Here is a 19,944-nt window from a genome sequence, read left to right on the forward strand (position 1 = left end):
GCACATATGGTGTGGTGGGGGTCACGGGGAAGACAGTGCAGCACAGAGAAGACAAGTAGTGACTGTGTGGCATCTTAGTCCGCTGATGGACAGTGACTGCAAAGGGTATGGGAGGGACTTGATAATATGGGTGAATGTAGTAACCACAATGTTGCCCATGTGAAACCTTTGTAAGATTGTATATCAATGATACCTTCATTAAAAAAAAAAAGAGTTGCCTTTAGTAGAGTCACAAACAGAAACTCAGTCTGTTGGTCACTTATTCCAAGTTTTGACTTCTCTCCATAGTCTGCTGGCATTTGCTCAGTCTCCAGGACTTTCAGAGTTTTTTGTTTTTTGTGTTGTGTCAAGAATTTACAGCTGCTATTTAGAGAAGGATCACTGAGGAGTTCAGGCCTGTGTACCATAAGTGGAACTTGATTTTCTATTGGAAGGAAAAAGGACTACATTTGTTCTCCTACCTTGTTTCAGGAGCTTTACATTCAGTCTCATTTCAGAATTCTTCAGGTGACAATACTTGGCCCAGAGATTAAATAACTTGCTCAAGGTCATAAGGATATAGTGGTAAAACTAGGATGAATCACAAGGCTGTCAAACTTTAAAACTACTTGTCCATTATATTATCTGGCATCCTTAAAGGTTTAAATATTGTTTGCTGTATGTTGCACTTACATAATTCAAAATAAGGCAGACTCCAAATAACATCAACAAAAGATGTTAAGGAGAAAGGGCTCAATCCATTCATCATTCATAATTCACTATGATTGACTTTTATATCAAGAGCTTATGACAATAAAATGGGAGTTTTAACTGGGAGTCAAATGTTGGAGAGGACAGTCTCCAACTGGAATAGAACCAAGTAGGTTGGGAGAAAATGGCTAAAAGATTTTTGAAAAGACAGATCAGGAGCACAGAGGCTTGATACTCTAAACTTTTCGATAAAGACAGTTTATTTGTATTCATTTGTGTATTCCCCTTAGGATCTAGCACTGTTATGACTGACATACACAGTGTGTTGGAGATTTTGAAGGAATTAACAGTTTAGATACTTTCATACATGTAATTTTGAAGTTTTTAATGGATTTCCTGCAGAAATAATGATGTAAAATATCCGGCATGTGTAAGGTATTGAATTTCAATTCTTTTCCCTCACTTCCTTGATATATTTCACTAAGGACTCTAGCAGAAGCCAGCACACTGATGCCCAACTAGTTTTTAAAAGGCTGAAATATGTGGACCATTTTGGTTCAGGCAGTAAGAGTTTGTCTTATTTGATCCATAGAATGCAATCCACTGTTTGGTCACCACATACCTACTTTATCATTAAGCCTTAAATAAATAAAAGGAAGGATCAAAGCCAAATTCAGTGTCACTTTAGAGAATGTCCAGTATCACTGCAAAGGAAATAAACTGTTCATAGAAAAGGGTATTTGTACTATTCTTAAGCAATTCCTGAGGAGAATCTCTCATCACCAGAATAAACACAACTTTCTTGCATCTTCACATAAGTGACAAATGACTACTTAGAGATGATCCGGACATAAGAAAAGGCAGATCTCACTAAGACAGTTGTGAACATGGCAATACATCAAACCTGTTCTAAGGCCAATTTTGACACAGGAGTGTAACTGGTTTGGTTCCATCCTAAAACTCCTGTCACTCTTGGATTAAAATGCAAGGAAAATTTCAAAGACTTTTACAGATCCATATTTTGGTCTAGTGGAAAGGGTTATTTACCAACTAAGGGTTGACTTTGTTTTCTCACTGTTTTTTTTTCACCAGAACAGTCTAGCAGAGATACCTTCTTAGCGCCCTGAATTATTTCATTTCAGTACCACAAGCACAAAGAGAGCCCCATTTAGGCAACTAGGACACACAGCAGACTATAATCCTTATGCCAGGACACAATTTACATGGGGTTTACTCTGCACTAGTCTTTACTCCTTAGAGCCTAGCAGATAAAGGTCCATGCTTATTTATCAACTTATTAAATATAAAGACAACATTCCCTGTAATACTATTTTTTTGATATGTACTCCAAGTTAAGAGCTACTGCTCTATATAATACACCCTCCTTATATGAGAATCCTACATACACTAAGAAAAGTTAAGAAAGGTAGTTAAAATATTCAGTGTGCCAAAGTAAGCATTCCATCAAGTGAATCTTTTTATAAAGTAAGTGTACACATAAGATTTTATCAAAATAAACACCTAGGGATTATAAGTGAGGTTTCCAAGAGGATGGGAATAAAATCATTTTGCCTTTGAAATGGCTTCTTCTGAAATCTCATTATTTGAATAAATCAACTGAATTTCAATTTATCTAGCAAGAAAGAGTGGTAACATTGCTGAAGTCAAATTCATCTTAAATGCTGAAATATTACTCAAGAAGTCAGGACTTAGTTCTGCATCTTGTGGTACAGGCAGCAATCTCAACACTCAAAATTTTCTTTTGTTTTACAGGGAATGGAGAATAAAGAGAACTAGAAATAGAAAGTAATTTTCAGTGAACCAATAATTCCTACAGTCTGTCTGAAGGTGATATGTAAACTCAAGTATCAAAGTATAAAAATCTACCCAAAGTAAGTGTGTACAAAATGATAAATTTAATATAGGTTCACATTTTCTTGTTTGAAACCCTCAGGGTCATATGTGTTTCACAATTAACAGGTTTTTTTCAGTTTAGAAAAGTATTAGTATCTCTAGTAGAGTATAGGGCAGCATCCTATAGTCAAGCGTACTAATATTTCAGCAGTGAAAGGTAGGACTATTAACACTAGTAGGATAAGTAAATGCATGTCAGTTCTGGTTAGGTTTTTAGATTTTGAAACTATGCATAAGGGATTGGGGCACTGTAATAAAATCATTATCAGATATATAAGCAAATAAAGGTTTATACCCATGATCCTAGATAAACAGGCAAAAGGGGTTCTTTTCTCTGTTGAAGAAAGAAAATGGCCATCAGGGCAAACACATAAGGCGGCAAACCTCCTTCTTCAGGGCGATCTATACTGCACAGCTACAAAGGAGAGAAAAGAGGATAAGCATTCCATTGAACCAACTGTCATTTACACAACTTGGTCTAAAACCTGAACCTTACTCCTGTGTATTACATGATTTACTGATGCTTCAATTCCAAGTGCAACCCAATTACCTTTACTCAGTTTAGTGGTCCCCTCATCCTAATCTGCTCCCTTGAAAATGCATGCTTTGGTCAGAAGGATGATTAGCACTAACAGAAATAACAACTAAAAAGCATAGCTTACATAGTGATGAAGCAGAAGGCAGCTTTCAAAGGATGGCATATTGTAATTAACAATTCATCTAGTTCAGACTGGGCATCCTCTATCCATCCTGGACTCAAGCACCAGGAACTATATATTGTTACTGCCACTATCAGTGAAGCTTTAGCTTTTCTCTATAAAGCACCTACACAAAATCTCCATTTTATAATGATGAGGGGATCTTCTATTTTAGGGGACTATTAAATGCTATAATATTTATTAGTGCATTTCTATCAGGATACCATACTTAAAACCTTGTGGAACTATAAAAGACCAGATAGTGGCTTTCATTTTTTAGAGTCTCTGGTGTAATTCTGGAAATGGTATGAGAGGTTTTATCTCAAACTTTCCTGTGCCTGAGAATTACCTTGGGAAATTAGTCAAAATACAAATTCTTGGGACATATCCCCTGGGATTTGACCCAAAAGCTGAGGTTTATTAAGCACTATCAATCGTTTTGACCTTTTGAGTAATACTGTTATAGTGAAATAGAAACACTAAATTTTTCTTTCTGTACACATTACATTTCTGTTCTAATACTCATATGCCTACTCTGATGTCTATAAATATACATCTAAACATTTAAGATTAAATTAGCCACGGAAAAATCAAGGCATACTGCTTATGCATACATAGAATGTGTTCATACATTTAAAGAATTGAAACCTACCTTTGCCCAGTACCTAAATGCAATCACCAAAGGAACTAGCTTTGATTCGAGTTTGCCCAGGGCAGTTAAATGACCTGTTGTCAGACAAGCATTTTCATTTCCTGCGCTCACTTTACAAAGAAGACCACTGGTAGGGTACAGGGTGAGAATAGGAAAAAAGAGAAAGATAGGAAGTGTTATACATATGTCAAATATCTTTTATACCAATAACTACTAATTTAGACTGATAACAAATATCTTAAAAATGAAATAAAACACTTTACATTCACTAAACCTTTATGGGTCATTTAAGATTAAAGAAAGATAAAGCAGCTATTTTCTGAGTAAACTCAATTTTTCAGAACTAAATCTTTGTGTTTCACTAGGACGATTTTTTTGGGGAAAATACTGTAAAAAGCTTCAAATGGGAGCATGTATTCATCTTTGCAAAAGGGTGTTTTCCAAGACATGGAGGAATCTACCAAATGAAGAATCAGTACAGTTTACAAACCACCCATGTACAGCGGTGAAGATAATGCTTCCAGACGGAGGGAGAGAGGTATGCGGGTGAAGTCATAGTAATTGTTACTCAGCACTGCTAAAAATGTGGCTAAGAAAGGATGGCAAATAAAGGTGATTAGAGCAAGCATCATTTGATAAAGTTATTTTTTACTGTACTAAAATGAGTCAAAATGCTTTCATTCCTGTATTTTTTCCTTTTAAGTAACTTTATTCTTCTTAAAATAAAACTTTTTCTTCTTGCATCAAATACCAAAAGTATAGGGAGAATACTAGTAGTGAGGCTGTGAAATTAATCACATAAAGAGCTTGTCACTCTACAAACTGGACATTAAGACACAGTGAAATACATGTGCCCGTGGCAAGTTAATATCTAATACATAAGCAGCTTAAAGAAACCGAGACCTTTGCTTTTCTCTACACACCACCACCGGCACCCTAGCGTGGAAATCTGCATCAACATCAATAAAAGACTCTGAGGAAAGAAGAAAAAAATATTCAATAGGTTAATTAAACCTTTGTTTAGAAGCAGAACTAGATAAAGTACAAGTACCACCTATGACTTATTTGTCTGGCCTTTTGAAAGACCATAATGAAATAAAGTTCTGTGATAACTTGAAAAGGAAAATAGCATTCATTCAGGAATCAAGTAATCACATTGAAACCCTTTATTTTGTAAAACTAATGTTTGATAGGAAAAACTACATTATTCAATCAGAATATTTAAATGTTATACAGATAACATAATCAGAAAAATGGGTAGGACATTCAAAAGGATAACTCCTGCAACAGGTACTAAAATATTTGGGGTCAGAATACATACTGACTGAAGTTAAGAAGAAATGTTTAAACTTTAAATATTCATTTAGCTGAAATAAATAGGATTGGAAGGAATAACTCAAGGGATGAGATAGTTTGATGAGGCCCACAGAAATCAAAAGAAGCTGTAACACCCTGAGCTAGATGATACTTTTGGATAACTGGGAAATCTAACTGGAAGAACTATTTGATTCATCAGTCAGGGCTGGGTCACACCTATTTATCATTTATAAGGTATTAATTTAAGCCATGGAATAGAGCAATTATCCTTTAGTTTTACTGTCAAGAGTAAATTTTATATATTTTGCATTTTTTTCTCAGTCTAAGACTTCAATCTATAAATTGTGACATTATCATCAAGCTAAAAGCTTTACTTACAAAATAATTATTCTGCATAGAACAATTAACACGACTCTAACATGCTTCTCATTTATGGGCATTTGCTTTGGTATTACCCATATAAACAGTTAAAGAAAGAAAACACATGACTTCCTATTTTCAAAGTTTGAGAAGTAAGATATATTCAAATTATAGACAAAAAAAAAAGTTTAAGAGCAAAAGGTGGAAAGAATTTGACCTTACCACTGTTCTTTAAACATTCTTGAACAAGTAAGAGAACATCTGGCTGAGACATCTAGAAAATAAATCAATGAATAATCAAATAATTCTTAAGTACTTTTGTTTCACTGAGATAATACACAGTCATCTGAAGTTATCCAAATTGCTTTCCAAATTAGAAAGCACAATGCTACCAAAGTAAAAATACTGAATTATTGTGCTGTGTGCACACATCAGTCAGAGACAGAGATTAGCACCAATGGAGGATGAATGGGGCAGAAGAGGTCTACTACACAGTTAACTCCTGAAACCTAATTCCTGAGGTAAGCCTCTCAGTGAATCTCAGAGCTGTGGCTAGAAGCTATCAAACTATTAACACTATCAACCTCTCTATCAGACTAATTCAGCTGTTTGCTGATTGACTTGTACTGTAGTCCTGCCTTTGTCTTTCTCTAATCCTTGTCCTACCTGGGAACCAAAACCATTTAAAATCATAAAGTGGACCTAGTCTAGGCTCTTCCTTAAAACTCCATGGCTTCTTACTACCCTTAGGTGAAAATAAAATTCTTTGCATGGACTGCAGATCCTGCATGGAGACACCAGCCTACTCTATTCTAATCTTATGTTCTTCTTTCTCTGGTCTGTTCAATCCTCCTTTTAGCTCCTCTAACAGGCCAAAACTCTTATTGATTTAGGGAGCTTGAAAAAAAAAAAGCTGTTCCCTCTGTCTGAAACACAGTTTTAACCCTTTTGCTACCCCCACCCCTTTTCATCTTTTAGAGTTCAGTTTAAATGTTCTCTTTTCAAAGAGGCCTTCATGACCACTGTTATCTGTCCCTTGTTTTCTGTCATAGTGCCTTATTGACCTGCAAAACTCTCATTATAATGAATTGGTTTATGTACTTACTTCTGTCTTCACTAGGTATGAATTCCACAAGGGAGGAATTATATTTTGTCCTCTAGAATCTCATATTGTGCCTGGCTTACAACATGGACTCAGTGAATATTTGCTAAATGAATGAGTGATAAGAGATCAAAACAAATGCTTTGCTGGTTAATTACTAATCAGAATTTAAGGTTAAAAGGATAGTAACATCTAATCATCAGCTGACCTTGTAGCTAGAGTAGTCAGAGATGGCAAGGAATGAGAGGTTATGAAATACAGAATCTGGGGGTGGGACCTAGGAATCTGTATTTTTAACAACCCAGGTAAATGGGCATAAACCATCTGCAAATTGGGCTACGTATGGATGAATGGATACTACTAAAAGGCCTTCCAGTTAAAAAGTTCTGATTTATCAACATATTTTTGTATCACGTCTAAACCAGATATCTAGGCAAGGTGTGATTCTATAATTATTTCAACAAAGTAGGTATATAAGAGAGGAAACTCAGGAATGAATTCAGCTTTCACGTCATGTACGTTTAGATATCTATAGTGTTGAAAATCTGAAATTCTTTCCTGCCATTGGAAAGTAGACTTTACCAAGACAATCTTTTCAGGTTAACATAACCTAAATAGCCCCATTACTGACATGGTTAAAAAAAAACAATGTTTGAAGTAAGTATGAAAATCTGTAAAGTATTGAAAGAAATGCTCTGAAATTGAAGGCAGGCAGAACATAAAAATAAAAATTTTAGGAGAAGAAGCTGCCACCATTATCCTTGAACTGTCTTCAAATATCTAAAATATATTCATATATAACTCATATTTGTAAAAAGAATTTCCATACCACTCTAAAAATTCCAACATTTCATTTTGTACTTACAATGGCTGGAAATTGAATGTCAATGTTTACATCTGAATTTTTGAAGCCCAGTCGGCTACAGGATGACCCATATAATCTCAGAGAACAAGCTAAAAAAAAATATAAATGAAAGTCATTACAATTTCTCAAAAGCTATCATGAAACACTGCTGTTTCAGAAATGGAACCATCAATTAAAATACACACAAAAGCAAAACAGTATTTAGGTCTGGTATAGCAAAGGATAGCAATGTGTGGCTCTTTGCTCTTGCCTTCAAGGAAGGCTTCATTGACTGTGGTTTTGCTTAACAATCACTCTTCATGTCAGTTGTAAAACACATTAAAAAAATTCTTACATTGTGATTTCACATTTTGTGTAGGAAAGATTATTTGAAATAATTCTTAAAACATGAAAGTTGAAAGGGATGCCTAACTTTGTTTTACATTTTTAAACCTGATAGTATATTAATAAAGAGTGAATGCAAACATTTCACCTCTTAGAAAGCACACATAGGTGTTACTGTAAATGTAAAAAAATAATCATAAAGTCACTTTTCAATACTCACTTTTGACTACTCACTACATTATGTACAAAAATTGCTTAACATAAATAATCCCTTGAGGAAAATCTTTGGAAAATAATTATAATATTACTGACATAATTTAAAATGCTAGGCAGCAGGTGATTCACTCTTCAGAGGAAGACGTGTGTGCATGTGTACTACCTGTGTTTACTTATGTGTTTCCCCCACTGTGCCAAAAATTATCCCTTTTTGTCAGGAGACTTTGTGGTTTTAAGTTAAATGACTCCTCTGGGTCTTAAGTTTTCCATGACAAAGTATATTCAATTTTACAATGGAAATCTGTGGCAAAAGTTACCAAAATTACAATGACTTTTTGGGAACTTGTCAACAATATAAAGGATGGAATTAATACCTATACAATGAAATGGTAGATTCTTGCCCTTTATTCTTATGAAAGTATATATGAATAGGGATGATATAATTTATGAATGATCTTTCAATAGAATAAATAGTTCTGTGGATGATACGGTGATAAATTTAAATAGTGATTCCACCTGTGTTTCAGAATCCCTTGTGGGGCTTTCTAAGAAATAGTTTTCCATGGCCCCACAGACATAACTTGGAAATTTAATTAAACATTTATACCAAATCTACTACAATTAGTTTTCAAAGCTCATTTTGGATGTTGCAGCTCTTTTAAATGGGTTAAATAGAACTTTTTTTTGGATCACAGAGAACCAGAAATGACTCCAGGATACTTCTCTTTAACACAAAATATTGTGTCAATTTAAATAGGTAGAAAGGTAATTTATACACACGAATCTCAAATAGTATCTGTGCCCCAATAATATGGGACACTTAAATTACATGCACACAGTGAAATTCATAATGAAGACAGGTTTAATGACTATGCATGTCAAAGTTTTTGTTACCTTGGGGGAAGCCAGTGAAAAACAAAAATATACAAAAAATTAAGAGCTTATGGACATGGAAAATCAATTTCTATTACATGAAAATTATTCTGGTAGGAAAAATGAATGAGGTGCTTTTAGACAGCTGAACAGAAAAACAAACTTGAAAATACCTGGTAACTTGTGTTGGAACACATTTTCCATGATCTGTTTAATTTCTAGTCTCTGTTCCAAGTCCTCATTGAGTAAGCCAAACTCCTGTACCACTCTGTCAATGGCAATACCAATTGCATATATCTGGGAGGGTGTAGGCGGGGGTAACGTAGTAAGCAATTCTTCCTCCTGCTTCTCCTTTTAAGATCAATGTTGAGATTAAAAATGACTCACACAGTTTTTACCTTCTACCATTCACTGAGACAATACCCTTTAGAATATGCCAGAATATTTTTCTTAGTTCTCCCTCTCACCTTAGCTGTATTAGTCTTTACCTTATCCAACACACACACTTCTTTATGCACATAAAGTGATAATACAGGGAAGGCAGGAGTAGGGAAAAAGCTCAAGGGAAGAACACTAAAAACAGCAATGATAAATTATTTGCTTTACTATTCCTAAGGATTTACTGGCCTAAGGATATGTACCCAGGTCCTGTCAATGACTTCATTTATCCTGATACTGTCCTTAAGGAAATTCACAAGACTGCCTGGCAAAACGTATCTGAACAGTATAAAGTATTTTGGCTAAACTCAATAATACAGCAGTAAAGTTATTACTATCATAGCCTTAACATGAGAAAAGTGACAAAGATGACAAAAAACTGACAAGTAAACATGAACTTACCTTAATGTTTTTTTTGTGTCTCTTCTCTTTGATATGCTTATGAGCAAATGCAATGGATTCAATTAAAACATCACAAAGTTTGCAGGTGTACTTTGCTGTGGGATAATTTCTTGGTCGCTAAAATTTGGAGAGATTTATAGACATCTTCACAAATCCAGGCAAACAAAAGTTAGCCAAAAGATGATCTTCCCTTCACTTGTAAAACTTTTAATATATGATTGTCATTCCTTACTACTATCCTAATAGTCATTTGTATTTAAGTGATTCTATTAAACTGAGCATCACTCTGAACTTGTAGTATATAAATGCTAATAACCAAAGTACGATACCTAATTCATCCAAGCACATTTTCCCAATTACTAACACAGTTTGAACCAAACAAGGATTTTAACTAACATAAAATATGTTACCCTTTTTAGCCTGTCAATGCAGTCTCGTTTCAATCGCTCCTCGGCCTGCTGTAAGCCCAGCAGCTCCTTGGTTGAGAGCACAGATTCATCGATCACAGGACCCTCCAAATCTCCGTCCTGTTCATTTTCATTTCTAATTCTACGTGGCTTCCTAGGTCTGGACCTCTGCTTCTTGTTTTCTTAAGTTAGGGGAAAAATATTGGCAATGTTGAAAAATAGCACTCTGAGTGAAAAGCACAAGTCTTTTTACATATTAATTAAATCACTTGATATCTGAATGATATCTAGCACAGAGCAAAAGGAAAGGTATATAGCTCGCCCATGAATAAAACACCTGAATGCTCATTAAGCACCTCTGCATACATCAAGCCACAGAAATCACCTTTTTGGAAAACTTCAATAGAATTCTACTTCAACCATACAATTTGATTTTGTCATTTGTCCTGTTATATACTGCTGAGCACACTCAAGTAATAGTAGAAATTATTCTCAAAAGGCAAGAATATCTATAATTCTAATATACTTAATATATCACAGTAGCTAACGTACATGTATCTAATTCAGTGTACTTGTCTAGTATGCCTGTAAGTATATCTGTTATTCTCATGAAAACTATCCACATTTGCTTTTATTTTTGGAAGTGAAAAATCTCAACAGAGCAAAGGTGTCACAGAACTCCAGAGACTCAGAAATCAACTACATTGTCTGGAGTGAAAAATCCCTTGCTCATTTGTAAAGTTAGCCTCCACATAATTGCACCCTTCCCCACATTAATATCAAGAAGTCCAAGCCAAAATTTTATTTACTAAGGACAATTATTTCCCATTTTATCTTTACTTTCATTTTAGCTTCTTTGAACGGGCTCCAGGCTAAGCACACTTCAAAGGAGAAAAAGAATTATTTGAAATAAAAGTTTTCTTTTATTTCAGACTAACTGACTTTAAAAAACTCTGTCGTTAGCTTTACAATCCTTACAACTAATGTCTGTTCCCTTTTTTAAACTTACAACTTTTCAACCTGTGAAACTGAAGATGACTGCAGAATTGATCTAAAAAAATTGTTTTAAGCTAACTTCTCTCAAGTTCTGAAAATGAAGCTATTAGTAACATGTAAGATTAAAATAAAATTCATTTGCCCAATTAAAATTGCGATAAATGGATTCAATCACTTTTAAAAGGCATACCAAAAATTAGTCTTTGACAATATAAAGCTACTGAAATGCCCTGCAAGAGGCAGTTGGTATGTCAAGTTTTGAGCAGAACTCATTACTTGTGCAGTAGTTACAATGAAACAATTGACTGGAAAAAAAAACTGTCAGAAAAGGGAGACACAGGAGCTTTAATTCTAAAAAAGCTATTGATAACAGCTCTAAAGGAAAAGCAATGAGCATTGTGCTCCAATTACCATAACTTTCATATAGTGAAAATCTACATACAGCTTCTATACAGTAAGTGGCAATTTAAAACAATTAAAGAAGTTAGGACAAATGCAGTTTTGTTTTGTTTTTTCAAAAAGCAATTAAAATGGACCAAACAACTAGAATACTAAAAGGTAAATAGTCATTTGAAGAGATCAGTCCAACTTGATATTTGTTTTTTAACATGTCCCCTACTCCCATTTAAATTACCACAATCTTTTAAGGACAGGGCTCTTGGTCTGCATATATGAGATAAGCACTTTTTAGTTTAGAGGTGTCCCTATCATTTAATTTGCTTCTCATTACAAGCTCTAAATAACTGCTTCTGATGTGCATGTTCACAACATAAGTTTCTTAGGCACTCATTAAAGATTTACACTATTATGTGCAATCCCGTTAGAAAAGTTCCTAATAGTTCACAAAATAGCAACTGATATGGAACCTAAATCCTTTTTTAATCCTTCTCTTTATCACAAAGTCTTCTCAGTATAACTATATTTGGTGCCATTTTCTAAAAAAGTGACTTGTTTTCCTCCAAAGAATACAATTAACTCCTTATTGTTTTTATTGAGAAGTGGACAGCTGCAGAAATTGTCTGATGATAATGGCAGCTACATTATTGGGTCTTTTATTATGCCAGAGATGCAATGCATACACTTTATGTGCATTGCCTTATTTAATTCCGATAGTGACCCTGTCACAATATTATCCCCATTTTACAGATGGGGAAAATGCTGGCCCAGGAAAATAAGTAACTTGTCTAGGGTTACATGATTAAGTCAAAGCAAAGGGATTTGAAATGGAGATTAAAGCATGGATGTGAGTTAGGGCAGGGAAATGCCACAAGGGTCATGTCATTGCAAAATCTACTTAGCCTCCGAAAAAGGCCCAGTTTATTCTTTAACTTAATCTATATGCTGTTCTTCCTCTTCTTCCAGTTAAGTAACTTTGTAACCAGGACAGGAGATAGACCTCCAAAGTGTAAACGAAGGTATGTGGATAAAGAATGCTAAAGATCTGGACCAACACAGTGACCTAAATAATCCTATTCTTAAAACAAAACTTCAAAGGAATTATGAATCACCTATATACATCATACCTTACGTCGACCCCTACCTAAAGGTCCTATAAAACCCCAAACCCTACACCCTTAAGTGCTCTTCCTCTCTCAGATTGCCCACACTCCTGAGTGTGTACTGTCTTATATCATATAAGTTTTCTTGTTGCATAAGCTGACTGAACTTGTCTCTTAACTCTTTTCCACGATAAAGACAAGAACATGTTGGCCTCCAACTCTGGTGGTAAACGTCATTGTCATTTTGCTATTTCATTCAGCTTTCTAGTCTTAACACAATCCTTTTCTCTCTCCCATTTTGTTTCAGACAAGTAGGGAAGCTGAAGTTCTCAGAACATAGACTCATTCCATCCAGTGCTCTGCAGCTTCTCCAGATCCTGGGGTGGTAGGGGCTCAGTTTCCATGCTGTGCAGATTCAAATGGACACTGGATACAAGGTGACCCGGGCTTCAGGAGTTGGCAAGGGATTTGCCTTATGCCAAGCAGGAGTTTCATGAGTTTCCCTTTCCATTCTCTGCTCTTTCTTGCTCTCTGCTGCCTGCACAGCTTCTGCCATTCATTGCTACTCTCATTTTAATGAATTGCTTCCTTACCAGCATTTGTCCAACCTGGTCAAGAATTCTTTCTCAGAGTCAAGAATCCTCCCCTGTCCGAGCTGCCGTTTCACCTAGTGCGCAGGGAGAGACCCTCCCAAACGCAGCTGCCTGGCAACAGATGGAATTTTGAAATTCAGCCTTCTGTCTTAACAATACAATAACTGAAAGAACTCAGTAAAAAATCTCTTCTGGCAGCATATGCATTCATATCTAGACTAGCACAGAACTGACAAGGCCTACATTGTAAAAAACGGTCCAGTAAAATCTCATTGGAGAGAATCTTGGGAGGCAAAGCTGGGTGTTGCTAAAAAGTTCCTATAATTACTTAGGGGAAGTCTACTTGACTCATCTCAGGTTTTTTGCCATATGAATTCTCTATATACAGTATTCCAAGTTTCCCATATTTTATTTGCATATGGCCCATTATTCCACTCACAAAGGACGTGTATTTGAGTGGATATTCTCCAGCTATGATCATTAATGGCACTGTCCCAAATACATTATACTGGCAATCTAAGATATCTGAAGGATGAAATAGGGGCAGTTAATGTAGAACTGAAAACTAGGAAGTATTAAAAAACAAAGCAAATCTAAGATAATTTTCATTACATCTTCTTCCATGATTTAACAAGACTGTTCCTTAGTAAGACATCATTTGGTTTAAGGAAAATTTCATTCCCTTTAGTGACATCCTTTAGGATATTGGGTGCAGTGCAAAGTTTATACTTTAAAACTGAATTTCTCTCTACAGTAAGCAACATTATATGAAGGCTTAATATTTCCTTTATGAAGATTCTGAAGGGATAGAAGCTGACCAGTTCTTGATGTAGCAATTGTGAAGGCACACACCTGTATTTCATAGAGAACATGGGGGCTTTAGGATTGCCCTCAATAAAAAAAGATAATGAAAATGTATCTATGTCCTATTCAAAACCATTTAAAAGCAACTTCTTTAGTTGCTTTTAAGACTAAACAAGAATATGTGCCTTATGAGGTTTTTGGTCTGTAAACAGTCCCTTTTAATACCTGTCTGGTTGCAAACTTCATCTATAAAACTTCTTATAATGCTGCTCAAGATCAGCCTTTTCTTTTCTAAAATACCAACTAAGGTAACTAAATTAAAATATCCATGTCCCATCTGGGCACAGTAATATGGAAATACTGAAATATACACCGAATTTTAAAATACACAAAGCAAAAGGATTCTAGGTTCAGAGAGGCTGAGCTAATGGCCAGAGCAACACAGGACAAATTTCAGTTTCACTTCCTCTTCTAGCACTCTGTGTGAACAAGTCTGGATAAACTTAACCTCCTCCTAGCCTCAGCTGCCTGCCTGCTTTGTAAAATTTTGATTCTACCTTTGATAAATCACAACAGAGCACTGCATTAGACAATTCCTTCAAGTTCTTTCTCCTCTAAGTATTTATGAGGCTAGGGTTTCATCTCTGCCTACTGTTTGATTTCTCTATAATACCCCATTCTGTTTCTCCTGTTTGATATAAGGCATTTTCTCTTGCTTTTCCTATTTTAGAAAATGAAAAACAGCACCTTTTCTCCCACTTAATACTATCATAAGACACTCTAAAAATAAAAAGCAGCCTTTTCCCTGTTAAGTATTCTAAATGTCCAGGTTACAGGTAACAAACATATATTTAAACTGACCACTGTAAAGTAACACGAAGGAAAGGGGCTTCTGGCATCAATATTGCCCAAATGCATTTAAACTCAAAACATTTAAAAAGTGCTGGCTAGTTTTCAACACATTCTATATGGTCACTAAAAAAAAGGCTTATAGCTAATAAACTTCAAAGCCCGTTTTTCCAAGTATAATTTGTATTTTCAGATTAAACATTATTTTTGCCTTGAAATTTATGACTTTATTTCACTTCAGTAATTATTGCACACTACATAAAAATAATTTTGTTTACATAAATTACTGCTACACAGACAAAATCTATTATTTGCCTTTTAGAAAACGTTTAAGCAATTATTTTGTGGCAGTTGTTATCAAGCACACAGGGCACTTAGAAATGAATTTTGGTTTTACTCTAACTAAAAGGCAACGTTTTATCTGTATTTCTGACTTTCAAAACTTAATGCTTCTCAACCTGTTTGCCATACTTGCTTTTGAGAAAAAACAATCTTGGACTTTCTTCCTCTGGAGACTGATGCTCCACCCAAAAGACATTTATCCCTCTGTGACAGGAGATATATGCAGTCTATGTTTTTATATCAAATAAAGTTTTTTTTAGCTTTATATTCTGTCATTTATATTGTAGACACATTTATTATTCAAATACAAAATTTAGAGAATACATACATGCCACTCAGAAATTACGATACAGCCCCCGGGGGGACTGAACACCCTTTTCTGTAGAGAGGACCAATGGGAAATATATTTACTCAAGTAAAATGAGCCTCATGGTAAACTTTTAAAGGGACCAAAACATGCAATATGTTGAAATTGCTCAAATATGATTACAATCATCAAAATAATCACATTAAATAAAAAGAAACTGTGAAAAAATGGAATTGTATTGGTGAAAATAATAAAACTCATTTGCATGAAAAAGAAAAGACATAGCTGACTTTGAGTTCTAACTTGACAAGTTGGAACACATTACCAGGGCTTCCTGCTTCCATCTCTGATGTGGTTTCTAGGCTTGTCAGGTCTTTATTGAACAGTCTTCTTACAGTTCTGCAGCCTCGACCATCTTGCCACCTATATCCATCTTCACTGTCTTGAAAGGAGTCTTTTCTTGGTCGGTTTGTAACAGGAAATCTAGGTCCAGGTTTGAATTCTCTCCAACTGTCTGAATTACCAGCAAGTTCATCAGATAGCCATCTCTTATTCTGATCTTTGTGGCTGTCATTTATCCAAACGGGTTGACTGTAAATTGGGTTTTTAAATGCATATGGATTGTTGGAAACAGCATATGGTCCTTTCCTGGGGGTATTCCCATAGTTCCCTGGTATTTTTTTTTTTGGAAGGCCTTTTTCCATTTTATTGCCATAGCCTTTAGCACAATCATCCATTATTAGATAATCTTGTTGGGGGTGACCTCTTCTGAAATCCTCATCATCAACAGTCCCTCGGTCTTTACGCTTCACAAAATAAGGTTTTGCTGCATCTCCCATGGTTCTTGACTTCAGTTTTCTTCCTTGCACCTGAAGGAAGGCATTTTCGGGGAACAATCAAATTATAACAAGATATCATACCAAGTATATAAAATGCCACACAATTATTGTACAGATGCTCAAAAGCCTGTAAGACTTTCCTTCCTAAATTCCAGTAATCAATGTATTACAAGAGAAGTGAGGAGGCTTAATCAGTCCTATAATATTCTTCTTGAAAACAGTACTTACTATTCAACATGAAGATTACATCTGTAAATAAGGGAAGCTTCTTAACAGTTTCAAGAAATGTAGTATAAAAATGTTTATACAAAAAAAATTGGTTGGCTTTTACCTATATAACAAAGCGCTTCTCTTCAAAATAGGCGAACACCTCATCCCAAGAATATACAGTTAGAAAACTTCTGAAACAATCTTAAAAAAAAAAAAGTTTGGCAATTACTTTTAAGTGTTATACAAAGTAAACGAAACTTTATGTGAGTACCGTACATCTCAACTCCACTTCTCCGTCCCGGGGTCTCAGCTCCCTTCACCACGACTATTCGGAACCACAGCCTAAGATCTCTCGGGTTACGGAGGGGCAGGGCTCCCCACCAAGGTTCGGCTTTAGTCAGATGGGCTGGGTTGCCAACCAGGGGACAACTCCAGCTAACCTCCCCAGTCCTCTTTCTCCAAACCCAAACGAGTTGGGTTTTATCACGAACAGCAATCCTCCCTCTTCCATCCCCATCTGATGCCTCAGTTTCCACCCTTCGGGAAAAGGTGAAAGAGGAGGTGTCCCTGCAACTCCTGGCCACGAAGACACCGCGGGGACCAGGAAGCAGGAAGTGACCTGCCTCCTCGATGGGGTTCCGGGGTCCCCCCAGCCGGTCAAGGGGCCGGGGCCGAGTGTCTCCACCCGAATCCCTTCTTTTCCGGCCCCCGCAAGGTTTGACACAAAGTGAAGATGCGGACTCGAACCAAAGAGCTCAGTCCCCGCCGGCCTGGGGGTTCCCCGGTCCTCACAACCGGGGTGAAGAGGCCGGGGGTGGATGGAGTCAATGAATCTCCCGGGCCGGACCCGCCCTCTATTCTGGAGGCCGGAGACCCCACCGGAGATCCACCCCAGAGGCGAGTCTTGGAGGGACCTGGGGAGAAGGATCCGGGAGCACTCACCGCCTCCGCCGCGGTCCCCCGCCTCTTCCTGTCCCGGCTGGGCTCCCTCTCCGTGTTTTCCTTCGGCCCCACTTCCGGCGCTCAGCGCTGTCTCATTGTGCGCGTTTAGCGGTCGGTGGTGCCCCCGCCCGAGCGCTCAGCCGTTCACGCCGGAAACGCGCGCCGCTCTCGGAGGGCTGCCCGCCTCCCCGCCCCTCCCTTCCAGCTTCCGCCCCGCCCCTCCCGCTTCCGCCGGTGGGTGAGCTCCGTGCGCGATAGGAGTCTCTCCAGGCCGTGGTCCTCCTTGCCGCGTTTGCCTCGGTCAGGTCTCGCCCAGCTAGAGGCGCCTCTCTTTCCTAGGCCTTAGAAGCGCTGGGAAAAAGACGCGGGGAGGAAACCGCTGGTTCTCGCTGAGAGACGTGGAGCCCGCAGTCGGCGCGGAGGCTGGGCTTTGCCCCGGACACACCTGGTTGGCTCCAGGGCCAAGTTCAGCCCGTTCTAAGGCCTCGTGGCGCTCTTGCTGTGTTTCTGATAATTCCGAGTGTTTTATCGCCTCAAGGAGGTCTAGAAATGCCAGCGTTTAAGCAACTGCTGCTTACCCAGGTCTCAGTATGGTCGAGGGCAGTGCTCTGCTTTTTACCCCTTAGACTGTGTACGGACTAGTTTTACTAAAAACAAAACCGTGATTAGAAGAGTGTGTGATCGGGCAGGAGCACACTGGAATTTTTGAACGAAGAATGAACACCTGGAGCCAGCAAACAACCCGGGGTTTCTTTCTTTTGACAGTTCCCTTTCTTGCTGTCTGCAGTGTTTGAACGCCTCGAGGAACTAAAAATGAGGGATTGTTGAGACAATGTGACAGTTTTGATTTCTCTGCTTTTAAAGAGCATTTAAACTTAAATCCATGAGATTCTGTGAGGCAATGGTCTTAATAATGAAATGTTACTGGCTATCGCTAGGCACTGTTCTGAGGCCTTTACAAATATTAACTCATAATCCTCACACCTGCGAGGAAAATGCCACTATACCCATTTTAAGGAAGAGAAATAGCGTTTATGGTGAAGTAAATGGCACTGCTGGAATCCAAACCCTAACGAGCAGAGGCTATCCATAACCAGTATCTGTACTAAAAGTGATTTAAAACCTGTTGGTACAGATTTTGTATAATGCCTTATCTAGATGCTTTCGTTCTGAAAGTACCTGAGAATTAAGCCAATAATTGGTTCGACAGGCAGATAATGACTTAATAAAGTTCAAAAGGAGTGATGATACATGATTACCTTTATTATGGGACAACAGCATCACCACGCCCAGTCAAGTAATTCCTGTACAAAAGAACTGGTTTAGGAAGTCTGCCTTGATTGTCTACAGTTCTAGAAGAGCAGTTGAGGATACATCTTTTTTTAAGAGTTTACAATATTTTGTATTTGCAATGTGTTTCCGAAAGCCTAATTTCTATTCTAAATTTGTTTTTAAGAGTCATCTTGAGGATAAATGGGACTCCCTGAAACCAGATGCGATACTAATCAAAAGATACTGACAGGTAACATATCTCTTTTTGTTCATGTTATACTGCAATGAGAATTTATATTTGTCATGGGGATCCTTAAAAACCAGTTGAAAAGTTTAGCCTGCTTTTTCTTTGGATGTCACTGGAGAATACTGAGTTTCTCAGAGTCTTTGTGGGTATTGCTTCATGGCCTAGACTTACTTCCAACAACATGAAGCAGAAATTTGGAGGCTGTCTGGTTCAGAGGTCATTAACACTGGCCCATATATTACTGTGTGTCTTCTGTCTTGACCCAGAAGCTTAACATCTTGACAAGCCAACCTTTAACAGTGTCAGTGCTTTTTTTCTTGTAGGGCCATGAAGTCAGAAATGCAGTTTGATTCATAGCTTTGTCAGCCAGTTTTCACCCTGGTGTTTTTTATCCACTTTGTTAGTGAATTAATGTTGACTCCTTCAGGTGACTTCTCACCACCTTCGCTGCTTCCCACCTGACGTTTAGTCATCACCTTTGCTTTGCTGTATTGCTGCAATCATCAACTAATACCTTTCCTCTTTTGTTCTCAACATTATAGATGGAAAACTCATGTTAAAATCTGAGCCACATTGCCATTTCCCCTCAAAACCCCTCAGTAGCCCCCCTGCCATTTCTCTGAGAGTAAAAGCCAAAGGCCTTACAATGGCTCAAAGCCCCTCTCTTACTTTTGATCCCATCCCTTATTTCTCTAACTCCCTTACTCCACCCTAGCTACACTTGCCTTCTTGCAGTTCCTTCACACACCAGGAAAGCTCTTGCCTGAGGGCTTTGCACTGGCTGTT

General features: G+C 37.3%; 1 protein-coding gene across 15 annotated transcripts in view; it reads right to left on the minus strand.

The window, feature by feature from the left end:
- Positions 1 to 17,798, minus strand: part of TUT7 (terminal uridylyl transferase 7) — a 73,028-nt gene extending 55,230 nt beyond the window's left edge. For 9 of the 15 annotated variants that reach the window (XR_012127778.1, XR_012127777.1, XM_073228740.1 and 6 more), the window contains exons 1-10: positions 16,974 to 17,608; positions 15,974 to 16,517; positions 10,262 to 10,440; positions 9,852 to 9,968; positions 9,185 to 9,362; positions 7,599 to 7,687; positions 5,854 to 5,905; positions 4,858 to 4,927; positions 3,955 to 4,081; positions 2,900 to 3,019 (exon numbers count right to left, since the gene is read on the minus strand). Coding sequence is in view for 13 of the 15 variants with exons in the window: in XM_073228740.1 (XP_073084841.1) it covers positions 2,900 to 3,019; positions 3,955 to 4,081; positions 4,858 to 4,927; positions 5,854 to 5,905; positions 7,599 to 7,687; positions 9,185 to 9,362; positions 9,852 to 9,968; positions 10,262 to 10,440; positions 15,974 to 16,487 (1,446 nt within the window). In the remaining 2 variants the exon portion in view is untranslated. The other 6 variants (XM_017643778.3, XM_017643777.3, XM_017643780.3 and 3 more) reach the window with 6 other exon arrangements.
- Between the last annotated feature and the right edge of the window lie 2,146 nt (positions 17,799 to 19,944).

This window comes from Manis javanica, chromosome 2, assembly GCF_040802235.1.
Source record: "Manis javanica isolate MJ-LG chromosome 2, MJ_LKY, whole genome shotgun sequence".
In the NCBI taxonomy this organism is placed as follows: domain Eukaryota; kingdom Metazoa; phylum Chordata; class Mammalia; order Pholidota; family Manidae; genus Manis; species Manis javanica.